At 42.5% G+C, this 20,452-nt stretch overlaps 2 protein-coding genes across 9 annotated transcripts in view; one reads left to right on the forward strand and one right to left on the reverse strand.

The window, feature by feature from the left end:
* Positions 1-20,452, forward strand: part of WIPF1 (WAS/WASL interacting protein family member 1) — a 118,948-nt gene that overhangs the window by 81,295 nt on the left and 17,201 nt on the right. For 3 of the 4 annotated variants that reach the window (XM_082397728.1, XM_082397727.1, XM_082397726.1), the window contains 2 exons: positions 12,661-12,749; positions 16,706-16,835. In XM_082397728.1, the coding sequence (XP_082253854.1) occupies positions 12,699-12,749; positions 16,706-16,835 (181 nt within the window). In that variant the 5' untranslated portion in view covers positions 12,661-12,698. Of the gene's footprint in view, positions 1-828; positions 1,185-12,660; positions 12,750-16,705; positions 16,836-20,452 lie in introns of those variants that run through there. The other variant, XM_082397729.1, reaches the window with a different exon arrangement.
* LOC309631404 (uncharacterized protein) overlaps positions 1-20,452 on the reverse strand; it is a 126,514-nt gene that overhangs the window by 14,063 nt on the left and 91,999 nt on the right. For 3 of the 5 annotated variants that reach the window (XR_014246242.1, XR_014246243.1, XR_014246244.1), the window contains exon 7: positions 4,401-4,487. Coding sequence is in view for 1 of the 5 variants with exons in the window: in XM_082397767.1 (XP_082253893.1) it covers positions 18,929-18,966 (38 nt within the window). In the remaining 4 variants the exon portion in view is untranslated. Of the gene's footprint in view, positions 1-4,309; positions 4,488-18,734; positions 18,967-20,452 lie in introns of those variants that run through there. The other 2 variants (XR_014246245.1, XM_082397767.1) reach the window with 2 other exon arrangements.

Consider the following 20,452-nt stretch of genomic DNA (forward strand, 5'->3'; position numbering starts at 1 on the left):
GCGAATACCGCAATAAAGCAAGTCACACCGATCTTTTTGGTTTCCCAGTGCGTGTACAAGTTATGCTTATACTCTACTGTAGGCTGTTAAGTGTGCAGTAGCATCATGTCTAAAAAAAATGTACATACCTTAATTAAAAACTACTTTATTGCTACTGTAAGTCAACTATACCTCAATTTTAAAAAACTTCATTCAAGTGGTAATCGTCTGAGCCTTCAGCGAGTCGTGGTAGTAACATCAAAGATCAGCAATCACAGATCACCATAACCAATATAATAATAATGAAGAAGTTTGAAATATTGCTTGAATTATCAAAATGTGACACAGAGACACAAGGTGAGCAAATACTTTTGGAAAAATGGCGCCAATAGACTTGCTTGACTCAGGGTTGCCATAGACCTTCAATTTGTTTAAAAAAAAAAAATGTAATATCTGCAAAGTACAATAAAGCGAAGCACAATAAAATGAGTTGTGCCTGTATATTATTTATCCTGACTTGGGCACCAAAATCACGTTTCAAAACTCATTTGCCTTCATACACCTGACTAGCTCTCTTCACCTGCGTTTGTAACTTACTCCCTACCCGGCTCTGTAGATGAGGAAGGATCACTTACGTTATTTATTAGTGCTGCTTAGAGTTTTTAGTTCTTGAGTGACTCTTTCCCTTAATCCTAAATATTATCATCAATATCGAGAGCGATGCTTTAAAATGGAATTTCTTGAAGGAATGTCACGTTCCGTGAGCAGTTATTTTTGTGGAGGTGTCTAGAATAAAGTTGGGCTGTTAACCAGATGGAGGTGCTAATCTCCTCTTGTCCCTGTACCTAAAGGTATGTTACACCTGGTGGGAAGGAGAAACATGTAATTTTCCAAATTTAGGGTTTTTTTCTTGCTTGCTTCTGAAGTAAAACCCATCTAGCCTTTTTTTCTGCAGAAAAGGAGGAAGGAACAAGCAACAAATTAATCAGACAGGAAGTGAATAACCACAGAAGGATGTCTGCCTCTGACTCAGTGTGTCACATTTAACGAGAGGCCAGAGCTTGTCCAAAATGGCTGTCCAAAAACGACCCCACGTTTGCGTTAGAAGATGATGCCTTTCTCAGGGACGGTTTTCTCTCTCATGTCTTGCTTGCTCCCTGTCTGCCTGTGTCCCTGATCATGCCTTCCCGCAGTATCCTTTAACGGTAAGAAAAATTATATTCAAACTAAATGTATTTCCTTTATTCAGTTAGAGGGAAGGACTCGATGGCTTTTGATGGACCATAGTATGTTGAGATAAAGTTGTTTAATTTTTCAGTAGAGTACCATGTGGTCGAGTCCTGTTGCACACAGGACTAGTTTCACTGCTATAGTGATTGTGGGCAATTTAGAACTTGCGTTTTGAACCAAAATGTAAGCGAGATTTTCAAGAGAATTATTCCTGACCACTGGGCAAGTTTGGATCCACAGGAATTTTTTCTCCCATTTAAAATGGGGGTTTATGTCAGTAACTGTATCCTTTCGGTGGATGGTGCAATTGTCCACATGACTGCCTTTGAATTGTCACTTTGGCTGGCAACAGTAAGTGCTTTTAAAGCAAAAGGAGCCACTGGAAGCTTCAAAGGAAAGTACAGTGGAGCTAAGCTCTTGCCAGTCTGTTGCTACAAACCTGTTACTTAAGTTCAAATCCCAAACCATTTCTAAGCAGAGTCTTTTAGGACAGTTTGTCTTTTAGAATCATTCTGTTCAACATCCTAACAGTGCGGTGCACAATTACTATTGCTAATCAAATTCTGCAGCATTCATTGTTACTAGTTACATTTAATATGATTAATATTTTGACGTAAAATATTGTAATTTTCGTATTTCAAACGGTGTACCCAGAGATGTACAGAGCAGGATTAAGGAAACTTTTTTGTATCAAAAAAATGCTTTTTTTTTCTTTGGGGCATATATGAAAAAGCAACTTGACTTATATTCCTTTTACCCCATGGAGAAATATAAAATAAAGCTTTAAAAAGTTAAGAGGGCACGTACAACTTTGGTCAATAAGTATAAGTTCCTTTAAATAATTCAATGGCATAACTAGTGTATACAGTAGAAAATAGACAAGTGGTAAAATGAAGAAAAGACTGTAGTAGGGTTCTAATTAAGAAAAGTAGGACAGCTTGGTAGAGAGAAAGATAGTGGGAAAGCAGGATAAAGAATAAGACAGGATAGTGAGAGAGGAAGATGAGAAGCCTGAAAAAGATTTTGAGGTCCATTAGTGTGGAAACCATACCCTTACTAGTCACTTGGGCTGTGGGTCTAACATTATGTATTAACTTCATAAAGTTATGTTGCTTCTGAACTGGAACATCGTTTAGTCAAAATTGTCCTTTTATAGTCTAAAGAGGTTAAATGATTTATCTAAAATCATAGGTTGTTTTCTGATGCTCTTTGAAAAGTTCATCTGTTGGTTAATTGCTCACAGCTCTTCAATTACTCTAATATCTAAACTTTTAAGGATTACACATACTCTGAATGAACTGCAGTATTCAGAGACCTTCCCATGGTGCAGAATTTTCCCTGGGGTCCAGCAGCAATTTCACTCTGATAGTTGACGAAATCAAATTCTAGATCTGCCCTATAGGCTGGAAGTTCCCCAACCTGTGCTAAAATGTAAGAGGAAGTGAGCTACCTAATTCCTGGACCTTTCAAGTTTTATGCACTTTTGAAGTCCGCTTAACATTTCATGAACACGTCATTTTCGTTGGGAGTTTCTGGCTATTTAAATTGTGATTCATTCCTGCTTTAAGGTTTGACTCATTTTTGTTTTTCCAAATTGTCATACATTTACTTATTGTTGAAAAGAGCATTTCCCCTGGACTATCAAATACCTCTGTCTGTATTTTGCAACCCTTAGTCCTGAAAATTAAAACTGAAAAAATGAATACTAGAATAAGAAATGCCTTAATTAGTATGCTTTTCTGAGAAATTTAAAATGCACTTTATATGCACCTCCGTTTGCCATTCGTTTGTAATGCAGAAGTTTGCATGGGTGTGCACATGTGGGCTACATCATCAGCTTGTGGTTTCTCCTTCTCATGGTTAAAAAAAGGAAAAGACGATATTTATTGAGCACTCACTGTATGTTAGGCTCTTGACTTTTGCTTATTTTATTTTTTTTAAATGGCTAATACTTATTTAGCACTTGCCTCATTTAACTCTTGAATAGTCCTGTTGAGTCGGTACCCTTCTCGCCATTTTATTGTGGGAACTGGACTTAGGCTAAGCAGTTTGCCCAAAGCCACTAACAACTAACTGTAATTTCAAGAGCTTTTTTCGTTAAGTACTTAGGAGGCCACAAGATGTTCTTTTCTAATCCTGAGAATCTGGGATTGTACAAATGCTTTGTTTTAAATGTCACAGCCACAGTAAATATCTTTAAGTGAATAATCTCAGGTAAGACCATTTCCTTTCTAAGTCTTTTGACCTTTTCAGAAGTAAATTCGGTGACTCTTCTGCTTATATTATAAGGCTACACTTTCAATGGTTAAATGAATAAAATATGTTGAGTATGTTGACCTATATGCTGTGAGTATGTGTGCATGAGTGTGTGTGTGGGGTGTGTGTGTGTGTGTGTGTGTGTGTGTGTGTAGTGGAGAACAGGGAGGGGCAGATCTTAATCCTCTGGTAAAACTAAATGTGGTGCTGAGGATTTAGGGAAATGTAGTTTTGAGATTTGAGGCCCTTAAAGAGAGTACTAAAAAAAAAACCAACCAGTACTTGCTAGAGATGGGAAGTCGTGGGAGGAAAATTGGTACTTGTTAGTTAAGTGGATAAAGTAGAAAAGATTTCTCTTTCCTTTCCCATAGTTAAACAAGGACAAGTAGGTGGGTCATTAAACTTACCTTCATTTTCTCATTTTTGAGAGGGTTTAGCTGTCTATGAATTTGCACTAATTTTTCAATTAAACATGTAGGACAGTGTATTAAGAAAATAATTTTACTTCATAGCAACCTTTATTTCCCCAGCAGTTACTCTTAAAATAAAATTGTGGGTTTGTGTCCAGGCTCCCCTATAATTGTAATGACATTGTAGATGCTTCAAAATGTCTTCTCTGAAAAATTCCCCCTACTCCCCAAATTATCCAACTCTTTATCTAAAAGAAGTGTTTCTGAAATAGCCAAGGACCCTCCAAGTACAGCAGAGACACAAACCCTTGCCATTGAGAAAACAGCCCATAAGCAGAATTGACTTAAGCTATTGCCTTAAATGATGATCAACGGAGAAAAGAGCAAGTACATTTTGAGAAATGAGGGGTCCTGTGTACAGCAGGCACACGTACCACATTCAGCTCAGATTGAGAAAAACAATGATCATGAACTAGGTGAGGCAGTTGCTTTGCTTATAAAGGAAAGCTTGTTTCTCTTCTCTACCTTTGGCTTCTTCTTGGGTTGAGCAGCCTTTTCTGCTTCTCCTCTTGCATTGATTGCCTCATTGCCTTCAGCCCTCTGGAGCTTGGACTGAGGAGAGGAAGAGTCACAATAATAGAAACAAACTTTATGCAAACGTATTAAAAGTTGCTAAAATGGCCAAAACGACATGCCGGGCTTGGGGGTGGGGCACTGAGCTGTTGCACTGGGCCTGGTATCAGAAAATAGAAACTACGGGCAACTGCAGCTGTGAAAAGACTGCTAAAGAAACAGGATGGCTGTGGTTTGCTGTGAGCATCAATTTTCCTGTTGAGCATTTTTACAGGAAGTTGAAGAACAAAGCCAACTTCATCTTAATTAGTTCTGATGGTTTGCAGATCTTAAACACATCCAACTAAGTTTGTCACACGGAGGAGTTTCTAAAGAATAGAACCAAAAATAATCATGAGTAGGAATCCCCAAACTACCAATGTTAGCAGCAATTTGAGTTTTTGCTAAATGATTTTATTTTAACGGTGTAACTTGGAGTAGATTCATTACCTTTATAATGAATGCCTTTGCAATCATTTTTTTTATGGCTGCAATAACTTGATATGAATTTAAGGGCCTTTCCTTATTAAAACACTGTCGAGTTGTATGTATTATAAATTTCCTTCTGTTAATATTTATTGGTCAAACAGTTGTGCATGTGTGTATTTATATAGATACAAAGAGGTATGTGTGTGTTTGTGTATAAAAGCTGGAAAAATATACATCAAAAGGTTAACAAGAATTATCTCTGGGTATTATTAACCCCAACCCTTTTTCACCTAATATTTAATTATTATCAAATGCTTCCTTCAATGGTTAAATACAACTGTCGTGTTTTATTTTCATCTTTGTATTTTTATATTGTCTATCATTTTCTATATGAATATATGCTACTTTTGGAAGCAGAAAAAAATTCTCAAAAATCTAACCTGAAGATGCCAAGAGCACACAAGAAATATATACATGAAAATGAGTTAAGAACATTATATATAAAGTAAAATATCAAGGAATATAAATAAAAATAAGATAGAGAATAGAAAGTAATGAGGGCAACAGAACATTGGACGTTAGGATCTTTTCAATTGTATTATTTCTATTATGTCCTTTCCCTGTACCCACCCCCCACCACACACACACACACACACACACACACACACACACAGTGATGAATTCAACCTTTTTTGAACAAAAAGTTTACTTTTCTCCCATTCATTTTAGGTAGAATAGTATTTAAGGGTGACTTTTGGCACGATTTGCATAGCAAAATGCTTTATATTTTTGAATGGTCCAAAATCGTGATAAAACATAACTGGATAAACCTGCTTCTTATCTTCTCTGCTAGAACTTGGCCAATTCACACCCACATCCTCCGGATTAGAGGCCGGCCTTCTGAGGATTATTTCATTGGACAGTGCTGGAAATCTCTCCCCTCTTCCTGTCATTCTATAGTGTGGGCCTCACATGGCCCACATCTAGAATGAATTTGACATTGGTTGGAAGAAACTAAGAAACAGTTTATTTAAATAACTTGCCAGTTCTCTTGATCATTTTACATTCAGAGATAATTCTGCTTTCTTAGATGAGCATATTGAAGAAGAAAGCATAAGTTTCCTGGGGCAACTCTGGACTGAACTCTGGGCTCTGATTGAGTGTCTAGTTGTCCATGCTGTTGGGGGAATACGTCGCTGTAGGGTGGGGAGCAATTCACTCTTTCTCACAAGGTGTTCCCCATAACCAGTATTACACATTTAGCAGATGGCTCGGGACCACCAGCTGCCCTGGTTGATCTAGGGTCAGTGTGTGATGCTGTCCACTGAGAGTTTAAACCATGATGCTGACCTACTAGACGTGTAGTAAAACCAACAAAACCATCCATGTCTCTCACAGAGCTAGGAAATTCCAGAATTTCTAAATATTGATGTATGTTGTGTATATATATGTACGTGTGTGTAGGTGACAAAGAAGAGCCAATTAGTGGATTTTTGAAGTCATTTATGTAAAATATTCTACTCTGTTCTCTCAACCCAAAGAATCAATTCCTTTATGAAAGGTTTATTGGTAGATCCCTCCCCTCATCTCAATAGTTTCCACCTAAAATTTGTTGATCTTTTTAGGGATTCAGTTATTAAATAAAACTTTGGTAATCACTCACGTTCCCTAGGGTTCAGGTTGATTTTTTTTAATATATATATTTTTTATTTATTTATCTATTTATTTATTTATTTATTTATTTATTTAGGCTGTGTTGGGTCTTAGTTGAGGCATGCAGGCTGTTCGTTGTGGCGCGTGGATTTTCTCTTCTGTAGTTTGCGGCATGCGGGCTCCAGTTGAGGCACGGGAGCTCAGTAGTTGTGGCGTGTGGGCTTAGTTGGCGCGCAAGCTTAGATGGCCCGTGGCATATGCGATCTTAGGTCACCTACCAGGGATCAAACCCGCGTCCCCTGCATTGGAAGGCAGGTTCTTTACCACTGGACCACCAGGGAAGTACCCCCTCAGGTTGACTTTTAATTTCTTTAATGTATGACAGACAATCCAGAGATAGTTTGGGTGAGAAATCAATTGATGGATTTTATTCAAAAACTATTATCTTATAATTTTCACTGTGGATAGCAGACATGATAGATAACATGTATTGTTAAAACTGTGTTTATCATTTGCTAGGGCTGCCATATCAAAGTACCACAGACTGGGTGGCTCAAACAGCAGAATTTTGTTATCTCACATTTCTGGAGGTCGGAAGTCAAAGATCAAGGTGTCAGCAGGTTTGGTTTCTCCCAAGGCCTCTCTTCTTGGCTTGCAGATGGCCACCTTCTCCCCGTGTCCTGACATGGCCTTTTCTCTGCGCTCACACATCCCTGGTGTTTCTTCCTCTTCTAAGGACCCCAGTCATATTGGATTAGGGCCCACCCTAATGGCCTCATTCTAACTTAGTCACCTCTTTAAAGGCCATCTCTCCAAATACAATCACATTCTGAGGTACTAGGGCTTAGAGCGTCGACATATAAATTCAGTCCATAACGCTGAGTGTGAAAACAAAAAACCCATTTCTATCCATGTGGTTTTCCTTGTGCACATAAAATTCAGCACACAAGGTGAACATTTTAGAGAAGTCTGACTTTTCTCTCTATGATGAAAGTTATTTAAACAGTGAAATGATTCTCTAAAAGCAATTAATTCTCAGAAGTGTGTACTGTTAGAAGTTCTGTGCCTGGGGTCAGGGGGAGGGTAGGAGGGCAAGGATCAGCAAATGGGTAGGGCCGTGATCCTGCAACTTCAGGGAGCCTGGTTCCGCTGCAAGAGGTGATGGCCGACACTTGGGAGCCCCTGCCCTAGTCACTGCTTCCCTTCTTCTAGGGCCCCTCCCTCCTGGGTACAGAGCTGCCTTTCCTGCCCTGCTCCCATCTCCCAAGGGAAGAACCAAATGTGGGAGGCCAAGCCCTCAGGCTGCCTCATTCCCAGGGGGGCAGCCCCGCCCACACAGGACTCTGGGCAAAGCCAGGGCCTCAGCTCAGTCACCAGGCCAGGCCGCCCTCTGCCAGGTGCTCGAGCGGTACTCACACCAGCAGGGCGCGTGCTCACCTCAGGAACTACAGCTCTGGACCCATCTGTTGATTGCTTACTCTACCCGGGCCTGCTGTACTGTTTCATTTCATCCGCCTTGTACACCCATTTGACAGATGGGAAGGGGAGGCTCAGAGAGCTTAGTTTTATCCCAGGTTATTAGCAGCAGAGCAGAGTTTCAAAATCATGTTCTCCTGACCCAGGACTCATGTTCTCACAGGGATTCTAAACTTTTTCATTCATAGGCCACGCTAGTATCTGGTAAAGCCCAAAAAAGTCAGACGGCTTCTCTGACTGTTGTTAAATGCATAAAACAAAATACAGAGGATTACCAAGGCAACTAGTTACAGTGAAATAGATACAAGATCTAGCAGCAGACATTGCCACAACTTCAAAAGAGATCTGCAACAATTTTAATATGATGTGAGAATATGATGTGAAAATATCATGTGAAAAGCTGTTGGTGAAAAGGTTTCAGGTGTGGTTTGTGGCCTGTATTCATAATTGAAGGAAGTACTACATTGTAGTTAGAGTTTAGGGGAAATTAATATGTCCTTTTTTTCATCCAAGTTCATGAACCCCTGAATTCTGTCCACAGACCTTGTGGATGTGAAGATCCAGGCTAGGAAGGCCTGTCCGTTAGGATCTAGGCTGCTGTTGAGGCCCTACAGTCAGGCCCAGTCTTGCTTCTGACGTGGGCTCTCAACTCCAGGAGACCAGGGAAGTCCCTGCTCTCCCAAGGCCTTGGGCTCTACTCCCCTGATGAAGTCAGGAAAGCAAGCGCCCAGGCTTAAAGCTAGCCAGCCCCTCTGCCATGGGACTGGTTCTTTGCCCAGGCCTTGGGATGCCCAGGGCTGATGCTGGGAGCCGTTCCAACGACCAGCACATGGCTTGTTTGTGTGATACCTGGCTCTTCCATTCCCACATATTTAGAGAGAACCCTGCTTTGTGCCATGTATTGGGAAGACCGGATGGAGTTCACGGTCTGGTGGTAAGACAGCCGAGAAGGGAGCCTGCTGGGGGCCCGGTGTCGGGGGGCATGAGGTTGGTCTTCTTTGACCCGTGTGCTGGGGTGGCAGGATCAGACTCTGGGGTTTCTCACAAACTTCCCTCAAGGCCCAGCCTGGACAAGTCCAGACCAGCCGCTGTTCAGCTAGCAAGAAGCCAAGAGACCATGGAGGCCTCTGGAATCACCTTTCAGTGTGGAGGTGGGGGTGGGAGTAGTTTGTCTGGGGGAGAGTGAGGGGTGGGGGCAGGGGGAGTAGTAGCAGTGGAGAGGAAGGAGAGTTAGCCTGGGAAAGGTGAGAGCGCCCACCCGCAGATCCTCTCCCCGTTGTTCATCGGAGGTGGCGGGGCGGGGGGAGGCCCAGCCTCTGTGCTCCGGAGGTTTATTTATTAATGCACAGAGAGAACCATGATAGCAACGACAGAAAACTGTAAACTACTTGGATTAAAGAGGCCTCACAGGGTGGCAGTCCCCTGAGAGCGGCCCTGTTCCATCATCTGGCCCCTGAGGCGTACAGAAGTTCAATTTGATCTTTGCAACCAGAGACTGGCTTATGAGAACCAAACCCGTAAGAGGTTCGCGGTAGCTGATCAGAATCCACTTCTTCCTCAGTATTAGGATAACGGGATGGCAGGTTAGCTGGTGAGCGTAGGACCTGACGCAGTGGAGTGTTGAGGGGCCTTTCATCCACCGAGCACGCGGACGGTCTGTCCCATGGAGCCCGTCTCCCGGGCCCTCTGGGTGGACCCGGCCACCCCTTCCTTGGTTAGCCGCCTCCTCTGGTCAGCTCTGTTCAGACCATTGCTTTGGCCATAGCAGCTCTGACAGTTAGTTGGGCCTGCATCCCGTTTCAGATCCCCGTCCTTCCTCCTGGTCCTGGGACACAACCCTGAGGCTTCTGGAGGTGCCCCTGCAGCTGGAGCACCCCCTTCATAGGCCTCCAAACACAGGCCCCCCAGCCCTCCTTATTACACTGCCCGTGTAGCCCCACGGGGGACCGATTGGTGTCACCCAGAAAAGACCAATGTAAGGAACAGATTTTAAAAGAACCCCTGTCTGAGACAGGCTCTTATTGAAAACCAGATTCTGACCGAGTTTACAGGTGAGCTGCAGTACTAGTTAGCCCTTTACCTGCCTAAAAATGCTTATCTAAGAAGAGCAGGGACCAAAAGGACTTGATGTGAATGACTTTCACGGGTCTTTTAGCGAGTTATTAATTTCTCTGAGTCCCAGCGTCCTCCTCTGTAAAATGAGTGGAATTATGCTAGTTTGCAATGTGGTCATAAGTATTCAAGACGACAGAAATAAAGAGCCCTTTATCATCCAATTGACTGTTAATAGATGAGAGCAGCTCTTGCTGCTCTAGAGTTTTTTAAATTTCATTTTCTAGATGGCACTCAGAATAGAACTGTCAGAAGCTCTCTTGATTCCTGTCTTCCAGTAGCTTTGACAAGTTTGGCCACGTCCTCTTAGCTTTTCCATTCCGTTTCTGTCACAGAAAGCAAGCCATCCAGCAAAACTTCTATAGAAAGTAACAGCTGACCCTTGAACGATGCGGGGGTTAGGGGCGCCAACCCTCTGCACGCAATCAGCCCTCCGTATCCACGGGTCCTCTGCACCCGGATTCCGCATCCTCGGATTCAACTACCCATGGATGGTATAATACTATAATGTTTACTATCGAAAACAATCCACATCTGAGTGGACCCGTTGTTCAAGGGTCATCTGTATTTGTTTCAAGGTATAAGTTTTCCACATTAACTTTCAGTGGTTGAACTAAGTTAATACTTTAAATTATTTTTTCTTTTGGCCGTGCCACATGGCTTGTGGGGTCCTGGTTTCCCGACCAGGGATCGAACCTGGGGCCCCTGACAGTGGAAGTGCAGAGTCCTAACCACTGGACCGCCAGGGAATTCCCTAATACTTTAAATTCTAAGAGGTTGTTTTCTGCAATTAAGAGACTATTGAAAATAGAAGATAATTCTGAGGTTTGAAATTCAGGACACATGTTCCACAGAAACAATGTTATTCAGGTGGTCAGTGTTCCAGGCTGCTCACTTGGTTTAAGGCTCTACCACCAGGCTTCTCGAATGCATATGAATCACCCAGGGATCTTGTTAAAATGCTGGAACAAATTCCGTGCAGGCAGAGGGGCTGAGATTTGATGTTTCTAACAGCTCTGGGTGATGCCCCGCTGCCAATCCGGGAGCCTTGCTGATCCAGGAGTAGCAAGCCCTGGGTGGGAGACGCTGGGATACTGAGGGGTGAGTACGTGGGTGAGGGCTGCGGCCTGGGGCTTCTGCTCAGACCCAGGGATGGGACTCCGAGGACTGGGGGAAAGGGAGACGGGGTTCATTGCTGGCACAACTCTGGGGGCACGTCCTCGCCATCGTGTCTTCAGCCCCTGACGCTTCCCAGGCCGCCCCCTTCGCCGCTGCTACCCCCCAGGGCTTCCCTGCGCTGTCTCACCGCCACGGAGTCTGGCCTTCCCTTTGTCCCCAGAGCAATCAGACTCTGCAGAAAGCCTTTCTAAGGAAGCCTATTTGTAGTAAACAGCCCAGAGTCAGAGGTTTGATTCCTCCTCTCTTTTTTCCCTTTTTTTTTTTTTTTTTTAAGTAAGGTTTTATTTATTTATTTATTTAGGCTGCGTTGGGTCTTCGTTGCTGCACGCGGGCTTTTCTCTAGTTGCGGCGAGCGGGGGCTACTCTTCGTTGCGGTGCGCGGGCTTCTCATTGCGGTGGCTTCTCTTGTTGCAAAGCACGGGCTCTAGGCACGCGGGCTTCAGTAGTTGTGGCTCGCGGGCTCAGTAGTTGTGGCTCACGGGCTCTAGAGCACAGGCTCAGTAGTTGTGGCGCACGGGCTTACCTGCTCTGCAGTATGTGGGATCTTCCCAGACCAGGGCTCGAACCCGTGTCCCCTGCATTGGCAGGCGGATTTTTAACCACTGCGCCACCAGGGAAGTCCTTTTTCCCCTCTTTTTTTCCACTTGGATCCTGTAAGGAAATGCCAAGTAGCATAGAGGTAGGAATCCAGCCTCCTTGCCCATCTTATTTTCCCGTATCCCCATCTCCTTTCCCCGGAGACTGTAAGAACTTTGAGGGCAAGTATAGAAATATAGATTCATCTTTGCATTCCTGGGTGCTACCCAGACCTAGACAGATGTCAGGAATCTCAGAGAAGAAAAGCAGCGGAGTGGAGAAGAAATGTCAGGAATGTCGGAGCAGAAAAGCGAGGGCACGGAGTGGGCGGGGGGCGGGAGCACGGGAGAGGACTGCGCCATGGAGATGAGTGAGGAAGAGGAGCCACTTGAACATCGGACTTGGCCAGGATACATTTCTAGCAGTTTCCTAATAACCTCCCAGCTTACTCGGGCGGCAGGCCAGGGTCCTTCCCCCGACCTGCTTTGGTGGTGGTGGGATTGAGCAGCATGAGGCACTGGATTTTGCTTCCAGTATCTCCAAACACTTTGGCTGAGAAGCTTCCCCTGCTGACCTCCTTCCAGAATAGTAACATCCTAGCCATGCCGTAAAGGAATTCCACCTCTTATAAAAGTTGGGCTTCGTGAATAGCTGCCACTTTGATGGGTAAGCGGGAAGGAAGATTAGGATGGAGTATTACTAAGAAGTCTAATACATGATGGTGCTTTGTTTCTTTTTGTTTTTACAGATTTGTCAGCCAGACTGCTGAAAGCGTAACTATCCAGGATGCCCGTACCGCCCCCTCCAGCACCCCCGCCACCGCCCACGTTTGCTCTGGTGAGTGGTTCTCCCCATCCACGGCCCATGCACGAAGCAAGCTAAACAAACTTGAACCTGGCACACATGTATTTGTTTTCAGTGTATTCACATTCTGGCTTAAATATGAATGATACGGTAAGCTTTCCAGGTGCTGGAGTAAGCCAGAGCCTGAGATGCAGCAGATAACAATACGAAAATTTTTTGTAGTCTAAGGTCTCATGTGATGCGTAGGAAACGCGTGGAATGTGGATTAGTTAGGTTTCCTCTGCCTCGTCCATCAAGGAGACACGTCCTGTTCATTTGAACACGCTGGCCCAAGACGGTTGGCAGGCGCGGTTCTGCCCAGCCTGCGCTGTTTTCAGCTTCTAGCCTTTAACATCTGGGCAGGATAGTCCGGAAACCCAGTCTGTCTGTATGAAAATGCATCCATTAAAGTGTCCTCCAGACTCACTTTCTCTCTGCCTTTCGCCATCTTTCTTCCCACTCTGTTTTTGACAAATAACCCCCATCTTCCACTCCACCCTCCCCCCCACACTTACTTCGCCATTTAAATCCATCCTCGCATTTCCATGTGTACTTTCCTAAGGAATTTCTTCTCTGGGCTCATCCTGGCCCCCTGATGGACCTGTCCTCAGAAGTTAGTGCACCCTCTTCCAGGAAGCCGGCAGCCCTCCCCGCAGTGATACGGAAGGTTTCCCAGACGCGCCCCCCAGTATGTGAAGCCTTCGCTGCTAAAGAGCCTCCCAGTGATGGGCCCTTCACTTTTCACTTGGGGAAACTGGAGCTCAGAGAGGAGAAGTCTCTTGGCTAGGCTTCCATGGTACACATTTTTTATAACCCATCTAAGGCTGGAACCTAGTTGGAAGAACAGACCATTGATTAGCTCGTTGCTGTTCCAAGTGTGATCCTCCAACTCCTGGTTAAAGTCCCCAAAAAATAAGTACAGAAATTTAGAGTAAGCGCTTAGAAACACTTATAGCAATATGAGAGTGGTGTTATGTCTATTGTTTCTAAGATTGTATTTTGTGTGTCTTTTTTAAACTGATTCATTTTTCTAATAAGTCATTGTTATTTTACAAAATATTGGTCCATGATGGATTGGAAATTTTTTTCTTAAAAATTCGTCCTTCCCTTAGATAAGTTTGAAAAGCTGTGATCTGGCTAACATAGAAGGACTACTTTATATTTCCCCAAAAGTATAGGTTTTGCACCATCACTGAGTTGTATGTGCCTTGATTTTTTTTTTTTTAATTTTAATGCTCATGTGTTTAATATGTATTCTAAAAGTTGTAACTAGCACACCCAGGGTTTAATATTGAGTTAATTTAAAAGAAAATGTTCACTGAGAAATAGTATAGTAAATAATATAGTGAATTGACTTAATGAAAAATATTAAATAATAACACAGGTAGCATGAGAAGATGACAAAATTCACAAAAGTTGTACCAGATGGCTGAAGTTTGGGACACCGTGGTTTATCCTATCCACTCATTTCTATCCATTATTACCTGACTAAAAGCAAGATCCTAGAGAGACAGGATATAGAGACGAGAAAAGGGAAAGGTTGGTGGCCATCGTAGGACACCATCCAGTGGAACAGCACAGTCAAGAGATAAGTCAGCACCCAAGGAGGTCAGGTGTCAAAATAAATTTTGAGGCAGAGGCCAGGGAGGGCTGCTGGTCCAAAACCGTGAAGAGAACCAACGTGGACATGGCACTTAACCTCTCGACGCCTCAGGTTTTTTCATCCTTATAACGAAGACAATAGGTAATTCAAAAAGCTCTTTCTAAGATGTCCAAAGCATGTTGTTAAGTTATAAAAACAAGTTTCAGAGCAATAGAGGATGATCCCATTAGCAAAAGCGAACTGTATATGCAAAGAGCCTTTCTGGAACTGACTGCCAAGAAGCTCTTAACAGGCTTGCTTCAGAGGAGGGGTGGAGGCCAGTGGGAAAAGGGCATTTTATTTATTAATTTTTTTTCAACTGAGATATAATTGACATATAACATTGTATAAGTTTAAGGTAGACAGCACATTGATTGATACATTTATGTATTATAATTACCACCATAGTTTTAGCTAATGCCTCTATCACTTCACATAATTATCATTTCTTTTTTGTGGTGAGAACATTTAAGTTCTGGTCTCTTAACAGCTTTGAAGTATATAATATAGCATTGTTAACTATAATCACTATGCTGTACATTAGATCTCCAGAACTTATTCATGTTTTAGTTGCAAGTTTGTACTCTTTAACACCTCCCCATTTCCGGGAAGGGGCATTCTAGACCCCGCGTTTATCCTTCTGTCAGGTTATAGGGAAGGCTCCGGAGTCAGGCTGCCAGGCTTTGAATCCGAGCTCCTCCTCTTACCAGCTGGGTAACCGGGTTGATGAGTTAACTTCCCTGTGCCTCAGTTTCCCTGACTCTAAAATGGAAGTCATGACTCACAGCGTTGATGAATTAGTATACATAAAATGCTAAAAACGGTGCCTGACCCATAGTAAAAGCCATATAAATGTTAGCCGTTATTATCGTGAGCAAGTACTACTTTATAATTTAATTAAGACCCTTTCAGCTTCATACACAGAGATTCTGTTTAGCCTGCTTCAGGGTTTTTCTTAGCTCTCCCTCTGCCTCTAACTATAATAAATAGCTGGGTCAGGTATCAAGCTAAACTTGCCCAGGTTTACTCCTTGTGGCCCTTGCTGGCATCTGTGAAATCAGAGCCTTTCAGAAGGGCTGGGGCGAGCCTCAAAGGACTCTCACGGCTGCCAGAAGTACCACTGGGTTTGGGGAAGACGACTCTCCCCGGGACCAGGCCAGACCGAGCCAGTTTCCAAGTGTGACAGACAAGGGTACACGCCTACTTCCGAGTCCATTTGCTGGCCTCTTAGTGTTCCCACTCCCTAAAAGAACCCTGAAAAAACAAAATCCCAATTTCACAGTTAGAATCTTTCCCAGGAACTCTGAAATTATAGAAAATACCCAAAGGTTATTTTTTATGTTTTGGCTGCTCCTCGCAGCTTGTGGGATCTTAGCTCCCCGACCAGGGATCAACCCCACACCCCTGCAGTGGAAGCACGGACTCTTGACCACTGGACCGCCAGGGAAGTCCCCCCAGAGGTTTTAAAGCAGCACCTTTGTCAGCTGTGCAGTCTCTGTGGGCTAAGCTTTCAAAGGGATTAGGGAACTATGTTCAATATCCTGTAATAAACCATAATGGAAAAGAATTTAAAAATAAAAAAATTTTTAAAAGGGATTAAACATCAGGAACACCTTAGGCCAGAGGAACATGAAGGGAGTTTGGGGGGTTATGGAAATGTTGTATATCTTGATTGTGGCGGTGGCTACACGATTGTATATGTTTGTCAGAATTCACAGGGCTGTACACTAAAAGGGTGATTTTACTATTTGTAAATTATACCTCCAATCATCTGCCTTAAATTAAAAAGAAAAAAACTTTCTTGTCAGTGTAACCGGAGGGAATTATTTTCTAAAATTTTGGTGGATTAAAAAAAAATACAGCTGACCCTTTTTGATAAAGACAATTTTCCTCTTGCACCAGGTTAGTTCCAAAAGACAAGAAAGAGATGTTCTTCAGAGAACATTCTAGAGGATGAAGCCTCATAGTATCCTGCAAATTCCTTTCAGACTTAAAATGCCCTACTCGTTTCTAGCCATCCACCCCTTGCTCTGTTGGTTACGGCCAGATTGTGGTCTGAATTTGCAGAGACTTTTATCAGGGAGTGACTCTTCCTGCATTAAAAATGAATGTAATTTATTGCTGCATCTGCTCCCAAATGTCTGGGTCTTAAAAAGAGTGACATCGGGTCTAAAACTTGTAGAGAATTTACAGCCTATTGCCAAGAATCTTAATAACAAGCTCCGAATACGCTAGCTGTCCCCACCGAGTGTTGTAGTACATGATTTTAATTCAAAAGATGAATACGAGTTTGCGTGTTTCCTTTCAGGCCAATACAGAAAAGCCTGCCTTGAGTAAGTCAGAGCAGGCTGGGAGAAATGCTCTTCTCTCTGACATCAGCAAAGGGAAGAAACTAAAGAAGACAGTCACCAATGACAGAAGTGCACCGATATTGGACAGTAAGTGAAAAAAGTTATTTTCCATGGAGATAAATGGTTTATGACCTAACAATCAACTCTACTCTTCCCACCAAAAAAAAATTTTTTTTTTTTTTTTTTGGTTAACAACAGCTGCAAAGCTAGCAGAAAAAGGGACTGTATCACTCATTGTAGGCCATGGCTCTGGCTTGGGTTCCCTCTAATGCTGCAGGAAGCCAGTATAATAATTCTTTGTCCAAGACACACACAGCAGCAATTCTCTGAATTATTCACAACTCTTTACAGCACTTTCTGGAAATTAACCCTTTGTTCATCTTACCACAGAGCAAAAGGCAGCATGAAATATGGAAAGAGCCCTAGTCTTGGAATCAAAGGATGTAGGTTCGAGCCCTGACCATCTCCAACCCTTTGTCTTCATTTGTAAAATGGAGATAATACCTGTTCTGCTGCCCTCACAAGTTTGTTGTGAGCATCCAATGAGACAATGCTTATGAAAGTGTTTTGTTGCCTGGAATGTATAATTCAAGTGTAGTTATGATTATTAGGGGGTTGGAGAGAGAGGAAATGAGATCACAGCTTTGCTTATTGACCCATCATAAATCTGAGATGCTTTCTGGAACAAGGCAGGGTATGTATAAACAAACAAGTACCCACCATACAGGGCTACTTATTAACATTTACAACAGAATGAAACATTACAGATGGCTAGATCTACCGGAAGTTAATTATCGGGCCTCAAGACTATCACCTCACACTCCTCACACGTTTCCACTGCCAGCCAGATGTGCCCAGAATTCATCCTCAACCACAGATGCCACTTGGACTCAACAGGAATTAGACTGTCCTAAACTCACCAGAGGGAGCTTTGTAGACAAGTGAATAACGATGTAGGATTTTAGCCAAGTGGAGGAATTTCTAGGAAAAGTGCCTAACGAGTAGAAGAGAAAGATCAGCGTTAGGTGAGAACATTGGTGTGGGAGGAAGGTGGAAAAGAGGAAGACCAAGACAAAGGCCTTTGAGTTTTGCTCTGTTACCGGGCAAGGTGGTGCAGATGGAATGCACCACACCTCAGTGGAACTAGGGGGTCTTTGACTTTTGATGAAGTCTTACCTCTGGGTCAAAATGCCCACAAAATGGTGTGGTTATTGTATAATCAATCGCTTAGTTTTCCTGTTCTGTGTCACAAGGTTCTCCCTGGGGTTGCCCAGCCCAGTCACTTCTTTCTGGGGAGCTTTGGTCCAATAGCCACTGAATCGTGGTGCCTGGGATGGGGCCAGAGGAACTCCACAAACTGCCAACCTCTAGACCAGAGCCCAGTGGTTCTCTCCACTCTGAGAGGGAGCCTAGGCTCTGGAGAATTCCCTAGATGTTGAAGGAGAATGGACAGTCTGGGGCCCAGTCCTGAATCCACTAGTGGAAGTTCATTATATTCTTCAAGAAGATACACTTCTCTCGTTAAATGGAAAAGAGTGTTAGTTCTCCCTCCCATCTGCTCAGTGATGTTTAAGAATGCACTTTGCTTTGTGGACACCAGATGCAACCCAATGCATGCCCTTGTTGTCCATGCACTTAACTGGACACTAACACTGTTGTTTGTTAGAAGCTCTTTGCAAGTGGCAAGGTCCATCCATGGTTTTGTATTTGTTTGCAGGTGAAACCTCCCTGGGTTCTATGTCAAAATGTTGACCATGGTTATACATGATATAACTCTTGAGGTCAGCTTTGTCCTCCAATTTAATTGTTAGCAGAGTGACCTGGAGCCAGTTAGCTATCCTCAACTAGTGTAGCTTCTCTATCGGAAAGCTGTACAACTGCTGCAAGTTAAGAACACTAGTGGACGATGTCTGATAGAACAAGTTCATCGATCTCTTTGTTCAATACCAGGTAAAGGTGTCCTACGAAATGCAGTATTCCAGAATGTATCGTTCATCAACGAATAACGTTTTGATGACAAGGGCATTATTAATATTATTGGTAATAATTAAAATTAGTAAAACTTTTAAATTTTATATGGAAGCAATTTTGCATACACTTCCAGAAATTGTTATTCTAATTTGATATATCGTACTAGGCGAAGTAATTCTTGTGAGTTCAGTATCAGATTGTTTCTTCTATCAGCAGAGTTCCCAGAGTATCCCAGAAAGTTCCACACCTAGAAAAGATACAGAGCTGACACAGACTTATGATCAATCTAATCCAGAAAAAAAGAAAACACAAATGAATAAATAGAGCTCAGAAAGCAGATTAAGTAAAAGATTCAAAGCAGATTTTCTAAAATTAAGGATGCTACAATGAAGTTATATGCTAAAACACTTTGAAATCTTAAAGAATTTAACTTTTTAAGAAAAGTACAAATTTATCAAAAATCATTCATGAAGCTTCAGTGAGCAAGGAAAAAGTTGAAAACTTTATCAAATTACTTTTCCTCTAAAAAGCTTTAGAGCCAGATGATTTTATCAGAAAATTATTTCAGATTTTAAGAAACAACAAATTCAAATGCTATATAAATCATTCCTAAATGTAGGAAGACATGGAAAGCTATCTGTTAGGTATAATGAGATTGGCATGGTCTTAATATCAAAACATGACAAAGGCAGCATATATACAGAAAGAAAGCTGGTGTATCAGTGTCTCAGGGGACACGTGGCAATGCCTGGAGGCATTTTTAGTTATCACAACTTGGTGAGGGAGGGTTCCTACTGACACCTAGTGGGTAGAGGCCAGGGATGCTGTAAACATTCTACAGGGAACAAGATGGTCACCCACAACAAAGAATTATCTGACCCAAAATGTCCGTAGTTCCAAGGCTAAGAAACCCTACTATAGACAACTTATGATCATAGACGAGAGGATACTAACTAAAAATCCAAAAACTCTAATTCAATAGTATATTAAAAAAATAATTCACCAAATCCAGAGTTTGTCTCATTTTTAATGTTAGAAAGTCTATATATCCATCATATCAAATAAGGAAAACCATATAATGATCTCAGTAGATCCTGGATAGGCATTTGATAAAATTCCATGCCTTAAGAAAGTCTTAAAAACCCAGAGTGGAAGGATCCTTGCTAACCACGAATACTTAGAAAGAAAAAAGTTATCTCAAACCAACAGTCAGTATGTAACTTGGGGGCTTCCCTGGTGGTGCAGTGGTTAAGAATCTGCCAGCCAATGCAGGGGACATGAGTTCGAGCCCTGATCCAGGAAGACCCCACATGCCGCCGAACAACTAAGCCCGTGCGCCACAACTACTGAGCCTGTGCTCTAGAGCCCGCAAGCTACAACTACTGAAGCCCATGCGCCTAGAGCCTGTGCTCCGCAACAAGAGAAGCCACCCCAATGAGAAGCCCGTGCACCGCAATGAAGAGTAGCCCCTGCTCGCCACAACTAGAGAAAGCCCGTGCTCAGCAACAAAGACCCAATGCAGCCAAAAATAAACAAATAAATAAATTTTTTTAAAAATGTAACTTTGAAACATTAGAGGCATTCTCATTAAAATCAAAATATGATTTCCTTTATTTTTAAAATACTAATAACGTTAATAATTTATTTTTAAGATAAACATATAAATGTATATTTATTCTTTATAATTATTTTAAAATAAATTGTCTTTAAATTAATAAAACATTAATAACTTA

The sequence above is a fragment of the Balaenoptera borealis genome (genome assembly GCF_965194805.1).
Source record: "Balaenoptera borealis genome assembly, chromosome: 6".
Taxonomy (NCBI): Eukaryota; Metazoa; Chordata; class Mammalia; order Artiodactyla; family Balaenopteridae; genus Balaenoptera; species Balaenoptera borealis.